This window comes from Cydia pomonella, chromosome 1 (genome assembly GCF_033807575.1).
Source record: "Cydia pomonella isolate Wapato2018A chromosome 1, ilCydPomo1, whole genome shotgun sequence".
NCBI lineage: Eukaryota > Metazoa > Arthropoda > Insecta > Lepidoptera > Tortricidae > Cydia > Cydia pomonella.
The window spans coordinates 22361358-22378114 of NC_084703.1; the positions used below are offsets into that span (position 1 = coordinate 22361358).

A 16757-nucleotide genomic window follows, 5' to 3' on the forward strand; every position below is an offset into this window, starting at 1 on the left:
TTGCTTATGATTTATGCTTGTAGGGCGTGATGGCGATTGACTGGTGATCATAATTTATTTTGTATTAAAAACTGTATCGCGCTAGCATCTGTGTAGAATTTACGCGCAATGTGACTCGTTTTCATATTACGCTCCCCGTGATTCTTTAAATTCACGTCTGGTAACTTTTAGATAATACATAAATAGGTACTTTTTTAGCTTTCACAATTTTTACACATTATTAAATTATAGATACAGGACTTAATCGCGTATTGAGTTTTAAATTTATCTCCGACCACGTCACGAGACCACGGGGACAACGCCGTCCTAGAAACGTCGGAGGTAAATTTAAAAAAATCAATACGCGGATAAGTCCCGTTTCTATAATTCAATAATAAATAGCGGCCCGATTCGAAGAGCGATTAAGACACGTTTAAGATCTTGGAAATATCTTTAAAAGATCGATAACTAAACCACATGTCAATAAGATCTATCGACTATAGTTCTAAGGTCAAAGTGACATTAGTTGCCCGAATCGAGCTGCATCTGTCAATTATACGATATATAAACGATATATACATGAGAACTTATCGTTATCGTATTTCATCCCTCGAATGGGCCATAGGTACTATATTCTAATACGAAATCTTTATAATCAGAACTCTATATACACGGTGCCCATGAGGAACAGGAACGGGAAGATTTTAACAGTATATTTCAGATCGTATTTAGAGACGAAAATGTCATATAATATTAAATTTCGATGCTAGTGCGGAAAGTATATCATTACTGACGAATGAAGAATGACATTTCCGCACGTGTATCGAACGACGTTTTTTAATACAGTTGCGAGAAAATAAGAAAAACAACAAGTAAATTTTTTGTTTCTATAAGACAGAAACAATTGTATTATTACCTCAGTATCGTTATTTACAATTATTCATGTATCGTATATTTAAATTGTATAATAACAATATCGAAAGTTGCCTTAGGAAACTTGAAGCATGCTTGCAGTAAGCAACAACGCCTCTTATTTGACAAGCGTTTCGGCAGCTATTCCGTTCCATTCAGACAAGAACGGTTTTTCAATATTCAGTAAGTAATAAGATATGAAATATGTATATTTTTATTATTCTTACATTAAAAGTAGGTTTTTATTTTCATTACGACTTTTAAAGGCCTTTTGACACTCATCAATAAGTAGTCATGAATTGGATCAAGTATTTTTTTTTTAAACTGGAAAAGTTTAAAGCACTAGTTGGCGAAAACCAACTTTCCGCACGCTAAACAGCTACGTAAAGTAGCACTTTTTGATCTACTGTATTAAAAACTTTTTTTAATTTGTCTAGTTTCAGTGTTAACACCAATTAAAAAAAATACATTTTTTTATTGTATTTCAGTGCTTAACTCCTTTTTGATGGCGATGTCGCCACTATTGGGAGCGTGCACGATGGCAGCGCCGCTTAGCGTTCGCAACTATGGGGAGCTGTCAAATAATGAGCTCAACAAAATAAAGATTATTCCTTAAAAATGTTTACTATAATACAGTTACCAATGTGCGGAATCTTTTAGTTTTTAATGTTAAACACACTTGACTTTTGCTTTACTGAAAATAGTAAGAATTATCTGTGTATTTTATATTATTCGGTATAATTTTCTTTGTCGTTGTTTCGTTACAAATTAAATGAAGAAATGTGTATTTCATCGTGTTTTGAAGGCCCACTTCGTGATCCTCTTCCTGGGGATACGTATGATGCTTTCAAGTATAAAAGTTTTGCCCTTCTTCACAGGTTTTAATCAACTCATTTTATGTTAAAACATCAATACATTTTTCGTGTTATGGCTCCATCAAGGTGTTGATGATTCTGCCAATGTCGAGGTTGGATAAGACACGGCTAGTATATGAATCTTATCATATTACGGTCATAGACAGTGTTCGGTGGAGTATCCGACCTGCAAAGCAATACAAATTACGACTAACTAATAGACTACAATGTTAAAACATATGTTCTTTCGCTTATCACAACGTTTGTTGTGACAGACGACAGACAGCCCTGCGTGCCAAAAGTATGTTTCTGACGAGCTTTCAGTAATTGTCATTATAACTTACTTATAATGAACTGTATAAATTGGGTTTTTACACTTTTTATGCTGTTAATTTGATAAAATATCGTTACGAAAATTTCGCTAGGAATATCAGAATTACCTGTGAAATGAGTATTTTCCTAAGTTTTTTGGTTTTTTGAAACAATACAACCCGGCACACAACATGACACCATCGTCACTAAATTACTTAATATATATTTTTCTTTTTGATTCTCTTATATATTTCACGTTAAAAAATACGGCAATATGATCTTGGCCGCCTTGGCCGCCTTCGAACTCAAAAATGGTTACATTTTCTCATATGTAGTCTGCCTCTTTCGCACTCATGGCTTGTTCATATACGTGATGGCTTCCCTTTCGCACACTTCATCTGTCTGTCAAGCGAAGCGTTTGACATGTCTCTGGAATTGACAGAAACACACGTAACATTTTTGCCACATTTGGCCACATCAAGCGCTGTGATCGTTCTGGCTTCCCCCACCACCCGCTTTGCACGCTCCCAATAGGACCTAGTCCAGACGTCCTTATTGACAGATATCAAAGTGACAAGGAACACTTTAAATAAACTAGTTTTTACAAAAAAGTACCAATTCATATTAATCCATACATTTTCTAAGAACATGTACTTACTTATTATGTATAAAAACATACAAGAAGTAAAGAAAAACAAAAAAAAAAAATGATTTTGTCGGAATGAACTTAAATTTGTATATGATTTTTTCCTTCTTATGACTTCAGGAATACGTGGTTAAATTATCTCCGTTTCCTCACGGGCACCTTGTATATATGAGAACTCTAGTCTACATGAGTTCTCATGTCCATGTTTCATGTCCATGTTCCTACTAGTTTAGATGGACTTGGCGAAGCAGTGGAACGAAGGAAGCAGACGTAACAACGACACCAAACTTTCTTGCTTGTTGTAACGATATATTTTATTTGCTTTCATTTTCGACTAGTATATATATATGTACCTACCTAGTTTCAAACTATCATAACACGTAAAGGATGAAGAATCATTGTAAAATTGTCAATCATTCTGTTTACTAACAACGTTTGACTAAATTATGATTCATTAATCAGAAAACTCTATATCTTAAAATTAATTATAAGAACTCATAAGAAAACTCCTTACAAACCAATAATAGATTCTCGGCGTAAAAAACAAACCAAAATAATTAACCCCCCTATTTTCAAAACAGTAATTGCAAGGAGACAGTAGTCAGCACAATCTGCTAATCTGTACAATGCTATAAACCAAAATATCGACATCTACTCTACCACTACCAACGACTGTAAAATTAAGGTTGTTAAATGGTTGAAAACAAAAAGCTATTTTGAGATAGAAAACTTGTTGCTAAATACTTAACTACCTAACCCATGCGGGTTTCAAACACTTACACATGTAACATACGTGCACACACAAATACACACACACAAACACACACAAACACACACAAACACACACACATACATACATACATACATACATACATACATACATACACAGTCGCTCACTCACTCGCGTTCAAACATGCATATTTATACGAGTATCTACTTATAGGTTAATTATAAGAAGCAATAACTCTCTGTAAGCTATGCCTTTTAGAACCATCAAAATTGTAAACAACTTGGTGAGTACTTAACTAATTTAATTTAAATCTTATATAACTTAATAGAATATTATTTGTATGGCCTGTATATGTAATGTACACACCAAAATTGTAAGCTACCATTACGGGAGAGCGGTGCTTCTTAATACAAGTATCTTCATTACTTAAAAAGAGCTATCGGCACAGATGTAAAAAGTTTTATTATTTCATTTTTCATTTTCATTAATACGTGTTTTCATAAAACACAGTTATTTAACAAACCATTTAACTGACAAAAAGCCATATTACAAAAATATTAATCTGAATACAATTAATTAATTACTTATGTTATTTATCAAAACAACTCATGCAATAAATGTCTAGTTGAATGCATTGATTGGTAAAAACTTCGGTACATCATTACCGACCTACTAGGTAAGGTTAAGTTAGAACTGCGATCTTTACAGAACCGAACTGCTCCCAATAAAGTAGGTTCGGTTTAGGTTAGAACTGCGAGACTGCGACCCTCACAGAAGCGAACTGCGTCTCTCAAACTCATCAATGGAATGTCTTATACTTTTATTTTGTGATTTTATAAAAGAAGTTGTTTTATCAAACTTAACATTTTCTAAATGGTTTTTTAACATTGTAATCGTTTGAAAATTAAAAAAAACTTGCGAATATAAAGTCCTTTAGGTTTTCTATTATAGTTAGTATATACATAATATGAAATATGTACATTTACTATTTTTGTGGCAGTATTATAATAACATGCCTTGTAAAACAAAACAACTCGGCTCCGCACTGTGTGTAGTCAACATTCATCTTACAAACAATGCCTTCCGCTATTAAACTAAATATCAACGAACATTTGCCGCAATACATTTGCATGATATGAATGAGAGTTGTATTTTTAAATGGGTAGTTATTTAAATCTGAAAACAGTTTCAGTCAGTGTAGATTTCGACGTCACTGCGTTATTGTAAATACTATTGTTTGTCATTCTGTAATGGTGTCTTACGCTTTTTACTTGTCTTTCGTACATTTTTACAATGGCGATGAGAAGGCAAGAGAGGTCAGTTGTGGTAGTTGGCAGACTGCGCGAGAATGGCTGTACGCGCCAATCGCAATGCGTCACTCGCAGTGTATCCCGAGTGAATTCTGGAATTCTGCCACGTTCATGCCTCCCCCAGGTCAAAATGCACTCAAGGCGCGTGCCCCCCCACACGAATACTCACTCGTCTTACTCGTATATACGCCGTCATTTATTTGTGTAAGCTACGAGTACGTGCTCTCGTTTTATCTGAACGATAAGATGTGTTACGGTGCGACGTTATTAACACCGCATGCATTTTGTCCAGTAGGAATTGTCTGAAGTGAAATAATTATGTAATATATGTACTCGTATGTAATGCATCGGAGGTTTCATCTCACGCTAAAATTATAGTGAGCTGTATAGTCGATATCCTATACCTTATAAAACAAAGTCCCCGCCGCGCGCGCCCGCGTATCTATACGTCGCCGCGTATGTTTGCCTGTATGTCCGCGATAAACTCAAATGATTCTTGAGGTTTAGGTTTAGGTGTATAATTGGTTAAAGTTTTGTCTAAATTGGTTGAACAATGACGATTTTTGCTAATGAAGTCGGAAAAAATGACGTTGGCTAGGAGTTTTAACCGATAACGTTGTTCCAATTTGTTTGAGATATAACAGCACAAAACTTATGGTGGAAAACTAAAACTTCCTTTATGGTGGAATTGTCTCTCTTTTATGGTCTACAAAAAAGTTCGCGATGGTATATGTCAAAGTTTTAAGGATAACCTATTATACCCTTCTTCACAAAAAAAATCACATATAGCAAAAAAAATCATATATAATCATATATATTTGCAAAGTTATTTACTAGATTAGTGAACGCGACGTCGAAGGTTCTTTAATTACCTCCGCCCACGCCTCACTACCCCCCCCCCCCCCACTGGCGTACACCACGCGCGGTTTCCTAATAATAATAATAAATGAATAGACAACAGACTTTCCGAATAAATAGTTGTTACTCGAAATTAGATGATGGTTGGAGGTAGTAGCATAGGTACGTATTTTATTGTCTTTTTGAGTTTTGTGTTGTTGGAAGGTTACGTTTTAATACGCTTTACTCCCTGTGCGAAGTCGGGGCGGGACGCTATAGTTAACATTAAAATTAAAGTTACATACTCATCCTCATACGTACTTATTCAGTAAATTTAACATATTTTTCCCAGCAATGATTATATGTAATAATTCAAGTGTCGTCTACTTACATTATTTCAAAAGCTCGTCTTATAGAAAGTCCGGTAAATTGCAAGGTGAATATACCAAAAGTCCCCGGCCGTAGGATGTTTATAATGGCATTTGAGGGCGAAGTTACTGCATGAGTATTAGAACGAGTATCACTTTAATTTTAATGTTGATATTAACTCCATGGTTCACTATAATCTTACCGTGCGATGAAAACTTCGATGCCTAGTAATATAATCCCAATTTAACATTGCGCGCATAAGCCGATTGTCCCTGGATCGAATCCCGGTAAGGGCATTTATTTATGTGATGAACACAGATATTTATTCCTGAGTCATCGGTGTTTTCTATGTATATACCTAAGTATGTATTTATCTATATATGTATGTATATCGTCGCCGAGTACCCATATTACCTACTTGAGGTTTGCTTAGTTTAGGGCCAGGTCGATTTGTGTAAGATTATCCCTAATTATTTATTAAGAATATACGATATAACCAGGTACAGTCAGCGTCAAATACTTTGTAGCAACCAAAGTAGCCAAATAGTTCGGTACACCATAGATTTAGTATGGTGTACCGAACTATTTGGCCACTTTGGTTGCTACAAAGTATTTGACGCTGACTGTACAACTAAAAACATTAATAAATTATTCAACACAGTGCTGTTGCATTACATGGGTACTTTTAGTATAGACAGAAAATAGGTAGTATAAGTTTAACTTCTCGTGCTAATCCTGAGACCCGAGCAAGCGAAAGATTCCAAAAATGAACTACGAGCTTAGCGAGTGGAGTTTTGAGTATTGTGAGACCATACGGCGTCGATGGCCTAATAAGTGCGCAATATAAGCTCGAACATGCCCTCGTATGGAGATGCGGTGCAATGTGTTAATCGCCAAATACAAATACACGAATAATGTTTTTTTAGAACACGTCAGTTTTGGAAAATCATCATTGGCGTTCAGCCGTAAGTTGCCTGAATGAGAGCGGGCTGCTGGACCAGACAGGCGACATCCAAGCCGCGCTGGAGCGCCAAATCAGTTCGCTGATTCTCGCCACGGACATCACGCGGCAGCAAGAATACCTAAGCCAGTTCAAGGTATAACTTAAGCGAGTGACTTGCAAAAAAAAAAACATAGTTCTATAAGTACATTTCCATAGGATCTGTAATTAGTCAAAAGTTAATTGATTCCATTGAGTTACGACAATTAAGACATTTATATTTAAGTTATATGCATGAAAGTGTGTAAGCGTATGCTATAGACTTGTTTGTGTGTGAATTAAATACAATAAATATAATACAATTTACTTGGTTAATTTTCGTAACACAAATGAATCAATTAACTTAAGGCTAATCACAGCTTCTTAACTAGGTACGCTTAGTTATGTATTCGCCCTACTAGCGAAAGAGAACTTAATATATACAATCATTTAAACTCGTTACAAATTTACGCCTTAAGTGCAGTGCTTAAGTGTTTCGTTTGAGTTTCGAAGTCTTATTTTCAGGAGTACTAACTCATCCATCTATTGCTCACTTCCAAGCCTCTTCAACAATTTACTATACACCGATACGATTTGTGATTTAGGTGATGTGGTTTGATGATACATCGAATAATTAGTGCGATTAATTGATTATTAATATTATGTTAGCAATAAAACGCGCATATCGAAGCTAAGATGTCAACCCGAAAAAGCGGCCAAGTGCGAGTCGGACTCGCCCATGAAGGGTTCCGTACCATTTATGACGTATTAAAAAAAACTACTTACTAGATCTCGTTCAAACCAATTTTCGGTGGAAGTTTTCATGGGAATGTATATCATATATTTTTTTTAGTATTTTCATTCTGTTATTTTAGAAGTTACGGGGGGGGGGGGGGGGGCAACATTTTTTCACTTTAGAAGTGTCTCTCGCGCAAACTATTCAGTTTAGAAAAAAATTATATTAGAAACCAAAATATCATTTTTAAAGACCTATCATAGATACCCCACACGTATGGGTTTGATGAAAAAAGATTTGAGTTTCAGTTCTAAGTATGGGGAACCCCCAAAATTTATTGTTTTTTTTTTCATTTTTGTGTAATCATCATAATGCGGTTCATAGAATACATCTACTTACCAAGTTTGAACTGTATAGCTTTTATAGTTTCGGAAAAAAGTGGCTGTGACATAATCGGACAGACAGACGGACATGACGAATCTATAAGGGTTCCGTTTTTTGCCATTGGCTACGGAACCCTAAAAAGGTAACCAAGCATTGTGTCAGTTATAAATATAACTACCATATGACAGCAAAAATAATAAGTTATGTAGTCTTTTCTTTTATCATAGAATATTTTTTTGATTATAAATTTACCGTTGATTTGTAACTCAGCGTTAATCTGCTGCTGACGCGCGCTTAGCCTACAAAGATTGTTTGCTCATCTTAACCTGACCGTGTTAAAATGTGTAATATACGTTCAGCTGAAAAAAATAACACGTTAGAGACAGCAAGTGCGGTCGCCAAAATGTAAACTTACTGTTATATATTATATGTCGCCGTAAATTATACGGGGACTTATAAACGTCTGTCGCGTGAAATGTGAACCAATTTCGATTGCTTGTCGTTGCAGTTTTAAACCAATATTTCAATACCGAGAATATCGTATGTTTCGTTACATTGATATTCTTGGGTATTTGCCGAGCAAGAGTTATCTAACAGACTGTAAAATTAAAAAAACAATGGGTTGCACTCCAGGAGTGCCGGCAGAAGTGAAAACTTGAATATTAACGTTGTGCATATTTGATATTTTGGAATGGTTAAGGAATAATTTGGCACGAAAGTATTATCATTTATGTGGTAAAATACAATATTCATTTATTGCGCTATCGTACACAAACATGACAATTTATATTACATTAAAAATTTAACACTTCAGAACTATTACAATTGAAAAAAAGTTTATCTCAGTAAAATCAACTTCCATCCATAATTTCAACGACTCTTACACCATCATCATTACTAAAACCATCATGGAGTTTTTCGATCAGGTCACCAGTCAGTCTTACGAATTTTCAATCTGACGACGTATCTGGCGGTCACGTGACCTGTCGCGAGTTTAACATTTTTTCCCCCATCACAAAAAGTGCACAGCGCTGCTAAAGAAGTTTTCACTTCAAAAATGCTAAATTAGATATAGCCGTCTGTGAGATATCTATAAAATATAAGTGGTCTTCGTATGGTGCATCGTTTATGAATTATGAATTGTGTATTTAAAATACATATTTAAATCTCGCAGGCTATTCTTATTCATATAAATTATGATACACATGATGGTATTATATAAATGTTTATTTCTGCGTAAAAAATGAAAATAAAAATTATAGGTATGGTCGGGCGTGAATCGTTCATTCGCAGCTGCTCTATGATAAAGATAACCAGGATTTCGCAACCGTGACATTTACGCAAGGCGACGCGTGACACTAGCGACTGGCTCAGATATTTCGACCAACATCGGCGATAATGTGTTTCTCCTCTACCCGTACTGTCGAAAAATTACTTGGTGACTGTAAATGTAAAAACTATACTAAAGTCACATTTATTTAATAAGTTCCTACTATAAATAGAAGCCTGGGAGTGTTTGATTTAGAGTAGTAAATATTTTAATAGATAGAATAATAAATGTTAGTTGAGTGGGTAAATATTTATGAGTTTTATGATAGTTACGATATAAAAAAGTAAATTCCACACAACAGTTTACTAAACAATCAACTCCGCTGTACTAAACAACAGTATATAAAAAAAAAACTTCCAATTTTTTCTAATCAGAATACGATACAAAATATGTTCTAAAACGGATCCCCACTGTTTTTGTTACATGCTGTACATTGCTCTTAAGCAGAGACTAGTAAATATTCAAGATGGACAACCTTTCCTCGCGTTTTTTTGACTGTTTTTAGGGTTCCGTAGCCAAATGGCAAAAAACGGAACTCTTATGGATTCGTCATGTCTGTCTGTCTATCCGTCCGTATGTCACAGCCACTTTTTTCCGAAACTATAAGAACTATACTCTTGAAACTCGGTAAGTAAATGTATTCTGTGAACCGCATTAAGATTTTCACACAAAAATGAAAAAAAAAAAAACAATAAATTTTGGGGGTTCCCCATACCTACTTAGAACTGAAACTCAAAAAAAATTTTTTTTCATCAAACCCGTAGGTACGTGCATACGTGTGGGGTATCTATGGATAGGTCTTCAAAAATGATATTGAAGTTTCTAATATCATTTTTTCTAAACTGAATAGTTTGCGCGAGAGATACTTCCAAAGTGATAAAATGGGTCCCCCCCCCCCCCTGTAACTTCTAAAATAAGAGAATGACAAAACTAAAACAAATATATGATGTACATTACCATGCAAACTTCCACCGAAAATTGGTTTGAACGAGATCTAGTTAGTACTTTTAAAAAAACAATAAATTTTGGGGGTTCCCCATATTTAGAACGGAGACTCAAATTTTTTTTTCATTGAACCATTTTCATTGAAAGTGTGGGATATCTATGGATAGGTTTTCAAAAATGATATTGAGGTTTCTAATATCATTTTTTTCTAAACTGAATAGTTTGCGCGAGAGACACTTCCAAAGTGATAAAATGTGTGCCCCCCCCCCCCTATAATTTCTAAAATAACAGAATGATAAAACTAAAAAATATATGATATACATAACCATGCAAACTTCCACCGAAAATTGGTTTGAACGAGATCTAGTAAGAAGTTTTTTTTAATACGTCAGAAATGGTACGGAACCCTTCATGGGCGAGTCCGACTCGCACTTGGCCGCTTTTTTTCATTTTAGTTTTATACGTATAAAATCTGTCACCACCTACTGCTAAATATTCCTGGCCGCTCTCATATGCAAAAAAGCACAATTAACCTCTAGCGGCCCACCATACAAAAAATATTGTCAGTCAAATTTAAATCAATGATAGTACAAAATAGATTGCACGCCTTGTAGAACCCAACACCTTTCTATGAAAAATGTATGACGTTAACATTTTTAATAAAGATTTTAGACATATAAGGTGGACCCTTGCATTTATAGGTTGTGACGTATAAATTTGTCGGACAGGGCTACCTCGACACGAACAGCCTCGACATGTCGCAAAAGGAGCACCGGCACCTAGTGCTGCAGATCGCGCTCAAGTGCGCGGACATCTCCAACCCGTGCCGGCCGTGGCACATCAGCCGCAAGTGGAGCCACAAGGTGTGCGAGGAGTTCTTCCGCCAAGGCGACTACGAACGCAAACTCAACCTGCCCGTTACGGCGCTGTGCGACCGACACACAACCTCCATACCCAAGATCCAAACAGGTCATTTGGTTTTCTTATCTTTTCGATACTTATTCCTATTTTTAAACCCTGATGCAAAAATAGGAGTGTTATCAATTTAGGATTTGTATATGTGTGTTAGCTGTATTTGTCTGTTTGTTTGACTCCTAAACTGATACCTACTGGATAACTGAACTGATTAAAATAGCTCAAGATAGGGCAAATCCCTTTTGCCTTTGAGGGTAATGTAATTAGTTAAAGTGAATTTAGTAAGGTAGTGTACTGGGTATTTTTTTTTAAATTATAATTACGAGTAATTCGATGATGAAATTACCCAATAAAGAACCGATTGGAACCGGATTTTTCCTTAGACAATCAAACAAATGATTAAGAGGCTGTCAATACCTAAAGCGCGCACACTGTCTATTTGTATCGCAGTAAATGAGATAGCACTGTCGCTTGTTACTGGGCCTGGGCAAGGGAATAATAAGAAAAATATTTAAATAAAAAAAAATGGATTATTAGTGTAATATTTAACTCGACCACGGTTTAGATATAAATGTTTTGAAATTGTGATTTTAATTGCAGACCCATAAGTCAAAACAATAAAGACATAAAACCGTTTAATTGTGATTTTAAGACCAATCTTTGCAATTATTTTCTATCGAGCCGATTTCGTTCAATCGTGTATCGAGTACGACCACGGTCTTTGAAATATAATTAATATGAACATATATTTTTCTTACTTGACTAAAACAAATAGTCTTTCTTAAAAAACTGTTTAAGTAACATCAATTTCAAGGACATTGGGTGTTGACAGCCTCTTAAGACAAAGCGCGTCAAAGTTCGGGAGTGCGGCCTCGTGAAAAGTAGAGTACAGGTACTGATTTACTTCCTACTAGTGCCCAGAGAACCGCCCGCGTGGGATTGTGTCACTTCCTCCTAAGAATGCACTCCTTAAACTAAAACAGCCTGTCCATGAGCTTCAGCATTCTAGATGCCGAATTTGTAGTTAATTCGTTTAGAAATGAAAAGGAAACAGTTAAATTAAAAATGTGTTCTACATGTTAATACTTTCTTTTTAGGTTTCTTCAAATTCGTTGTGACTCCTCTCATAACCGAATGGCACCGCTTTTTGAAAAACGATCTGTCGGATGAGATGTTAAAAAATTTACTGTATAATCAAAACAAGTGGGACATGCTCGTGGCGCAAGAAATAGCGGAGGAGACCGGGACGGAGATGTCGGACGCGGACGCGGTGGACGACGACCTCGACACCTGCTCCGGCACCAACCTGTCCGCTAGCTCCGAGCTTCTGCTGCCGCTGCGCCGCAGTTCTCTCAACCCTGCCAAGACCCAAGGCTTGAAAGAACAACTTAGGCGGTTCTCTGTTCCCTTGAATGTATTCCAAGACTCAAAATTCAAGAACAGAGACAAAAGTCGTACGCCTTCACTGGCTGAATCTCGAATGCGCACTAATGGCAGCCCATTGAGTAGTGAACATTCTCTACATTCACAACTCAGCGTTCGTGGACATTGCGAGCATGGAAAACCCACTGAAAAAATGTTGAGTACCGAGAAACTACTTCCGGATTCTTCGATAGCTTCTATCACTACTCCGGTTCAAGCGACCCGTTTGAATATCGTACTGAAAGATGGCGGAAGTTGCAAGCTCATCCGGCAACAGACATTCCCGCCGCTCGAGACCGTCGCGCACGCGCATGCCCTCGCCGTCAGACCGCTCCACACGAGCAACGAAGACGCCATCTACCCGTCCCGGTACATCAAGACTGAGATCAGCCAAAAGTTCGACATGAGTAAAAAGGAGGGAAGATTTAGCAATATATTCAAAAGATATGATACTGATAAGACTGATAACGATGACGCTTCTGAAAATAATAACTTAGACACTACGGATTGTTCACGTAATATAGAGAAAGAGAATCGGGACCCATCGATACGCAGCACGAGCGGCACGCGCGGCAGCCAGTTGCGGGACAACCTGGCGGGCGTGCCGCTCACGCGAGCCGCCGACCAGCTGGCTCGTCGCCGCAAGTCCATGCCCACCGACATCATCACATACAGTAACTATCTCATTCACTAACTAAATATTCACATTACGTGTCATGAAATATTGTTATTGCTTCACATTTGCTGAAGTCACGTTGTAGTAACCATTATAAAAAAGAATCGTGATATAATAGAGAGCTTTTCAGTCGAGTACCGTGTTTAGGCAACGTAGCATGCTGAGTTGCCTAAGTAAGGTACGAGGTTGAAAACCTTGATTATATTAATATTGTATACAATACTTTTTCTACGAGTCATTTAAAATAATACCTTTTACTATAAAACCTAAATAATTAATGAAATTTGGTAAGTATCTCAGTAGACTTAAATGCGCGACTAGAATCATATAGGTAAACAAACCAAAAGTACAGCTATGACATGCGAGCAACCTTCTCACGCGCCCGGCCCGGCTGGTCAGCTACACCTTCTCGTAACTTATGAGGCCCTGGTACTTGCTCCTTACTAAATTCAATTTTAGGACAGTTTCTTCTCGATTTTGGCCACAGTAGCCTATGAAGGCTAACAAGCAACTTATGAAGCAACGACTACTATGCAACCAAATCAATATTTTGTAAGTTGGCAGCAATGCACTTAATTTGAAACTACGTTTTATTTATTTTTTAGGTGGGTAGCCATTAATCACAGTAACGATATAGATTTTAAAGCACAAGACAACAAAATCAATACAGTTTTAGACTATTTGTCTTTCAAGCCATTTCCGTCAGTAGAAAAAGCGACAAATTAAAAAAAAAAAAACGTAGGCGCTAAGGGTTATCGCCCAAAGAAAATTTGAATTTCACGCCTTATTCTACTGACAAAATTGTTTGACCGGCTATAAGTGTATTGCTGCCAACATACGAAATATTCACTAGATATTGTACGAGTATAGTAGAAACAATTGCTTCATAAGTCAGAAACGCGCATGTAGACATCCTTAATATAGCAACATCCATAGACGACGAAGAGCGCTTAGCGTTGCTTAGTCTCCGTAGGCTACTGTGGCCTACTTGAGAAAAAACTGTCCAAAAATTGAATTTAGCAAGGAGCAAGGGTCAGCGACACCTTATCGTAACCATGGTCTCATGAGTTACGATAAGGTGTCGCTGACCGGCCGGGCCGGGCCGGGCTGGGCGCGTAAGAAAGTACATTCTTATAATGGTTTGTCATTTAGAGCCTCAAGCAAATATTAAATCCAAGTAGTTGGTGAAAAATCAACAACAAAGTCCAAATGATCGACCTGTTGTTTACTTTGCGACGAAGATCGCCTTATAGCAAAAAATATTTTTTTTTCTGGATAACATGAATTTAGATGTAAAGCTTTGATTGGAAATAATAGGCTAGTTTAAAGTATTATTTTTGTTGACTCCTAGACCCACGCCACTCGCCTTTTCAGACCCTTCTTATACAACGGTTGCATAATAGTAGTTTATGTGATTGCTACATAATGAAAATCATTAAAATACACTCGTGTGGTCCTTTTAAGAAATTCACTTTGTTCGTTTCTTAAACTCACACTATTTACAGTTACATACACTATTTTATCTACACATATTATAAACTTTCTTTTTTATTCTTTCTTTTCTTTCTTTCTTTTCTTTATATTCACTAACCCAAATTACAGCCAACATTGGGGCATCGTTGCTCGGTACTCGCGGATATGTGGTAGCGTCTCTGAAATACTAACTTTTGCTATATTTAGTTTATAAACAACAAAACAAATTCATTTTATACTTAAAACGAATTAAAAGATAAACTTTACGTCAAATGGCGGTAAATGTTTTTTTTATTTTATTCAGAGACAAACTACATTCGGGAGCCTATTTCCGTATCGTTCGATACAAATTGGCATGCGAGATTTGTCAAAATGGTTTGCAACTGACATTTCATTTCATTTTTTTACAGATGTTCGAAATTTTAATGTTATTACCAAATCCAAAGTAATGAAGCAATTACAAAATTTTCACAGATAAGAAATTTATTGTAACAAAACAGTTTATCGTAATGTTGGCCATTATTTATGGATTTTGAAGGAATCATAGAAGGTTTATGATATGTGTGTAGATAAAATACTGTTATTCTATACAGTGACTGTTTATTCATTTCAGCTCCGAAAGAGAAAAAGATGCGAGAAGTGACCACGATTCCAGAATTTTTAAAAAAGACTCTAGCCGGCAAAGATTGTTGGACACGACGGCGAGGATCGGCGCCCGCTCCGGTGGCGTCATCGGAGCTGCGCGGGCTAGCCACGCTCGGCGCGTTGCGGCACAGCATCAACGGCGGGCGCCGCAAGCCGGGCCCCATTGGTACGTGCCAGCAGTGGCTGGCCAAGGCCACGCTCGGCGTGCACGACAGGAAGATACCGCACCTACCGCGGAGAAGTTCGCTGCCCGTTGAGGTGATGACGCTTGTAAAATAACTTTTCCTACTCCTCTACTGTTATCTGCCATTTATATATTCAGTAACGTAACACGAATATAAGAACATACATAAAAGGTTTCAAGAAAAGTCTATATTGTCTATTCCTCATAACAGCACTTGTGCTTTAAAATCACTATAATGGCTACCAACCTACCAAAATCAAAACGAATGCAGTTTCAAACTATTTAGCATTGCTGCCAACTTACAAAATGTTCATTTGGTTGCATAGTATAAACAATTGCTTCATAAGTAAGAAACACGCATGTGACACCCGTAATATAAGAATAAGAATAAGAATAATATTTATTTCAAGAATTTGGCATTACAAGACCAGCAGTACATTGATCCCCACACTAGGCTCAGCCTATCACGTGGGAATCTCAGAGAAGTATCGAAATGGTGCGGTTCTCATTTTAACAGAATACATTATTGTTAAAGCTAAATTAAATAAGATTTTTTATTATATGACTAACTATCAAACTAAGCACAAAAACAGTTAAAAAGGTCTCAGTAAGTTGTATGTAAGTGAAAGTGTTTATGTGAGGGTATGTGTGTATATATGTGAGTATGTATGTATGAATATGTGCGTGTGTATAACTACGAAATGTGAGAGAAAACAAAATAAAAGAAAAGTAGCTGTAGAAGTTATTCATCTTTCGGGAGCAGACGCAATTGAATATTGTCGTCTACTACAGTCATTTTAAAATATCCTCTGACTCATCATAGTTCCAAGAAAGTAGTAGGGGTTGGATATGCCTTTTTGCTTCAGTTAAGTTACAGTGCCTTATGTCGCAGATTTTTACTAATTTATTGTATAAATGCGGAAAGAGATAAGCCGAGAATCTCATAGCAAAAGCAGTTTTAACAGGGGGCTTGGGAATTTTGTACACTCTTTTTAGTATCATGTCTTGTAGATTAGGCTGACGACTGACCATATTGTGTACGTAAAGGGAAGCACGCAGTAAAAACAATCTACGAACACTTAAGACCACCCATAGACTACGAAGACCGCTTAGCGTTGC

At 36.6% G+C, this 16757-nt stretch overlaps 1 protein-coding gene and 1 long non-coding RNA gene across 2 annotated transcripts in view; one reads left to right on the plus strand and one right to left on the minus strand.

The window, feature by feature from the left end:
- LOC133527249 (dual specificity calcium/calmodulin-dependent 3',5'-cyclic nucleotide phosphodiesterase 1C-like) overlaps positions 1-16757 on the plus strand; it is a 62991-nt gene that overhangs the window by 38875 nt on the left and 7359 nt on the right. Inside the window, exons 7-10 of the mRNA XM_061864171.1 lie at positions 6876-7046; positions 11052-11292; positions 12336-13334; positions 15423-15712. Coding sequence (XP_061720155.1) covers positions 6876-7046; positions 11052-11292; positions 12336-13334; positions 15423-15712 — 1701 coding nt within the window. The remainder of the gene's footprint in view (positions 1-6875; positions 7047-11051; positions 11293-12335; positions 13335-15422; positions 15713-16757) is intronic.
- Positions 9877-11013, minus strand: LOC133529656 (uncharacterized). The gene is made up of 2 exons (XR_009801183.1): positions 10803-11013; positions 9877-10762 (listed from the first exon to the last, which is right to left on the minus strand). It is a non-coding gene; the product is annotated as an uncharacterized LOC133529656 (long non-coding RNA).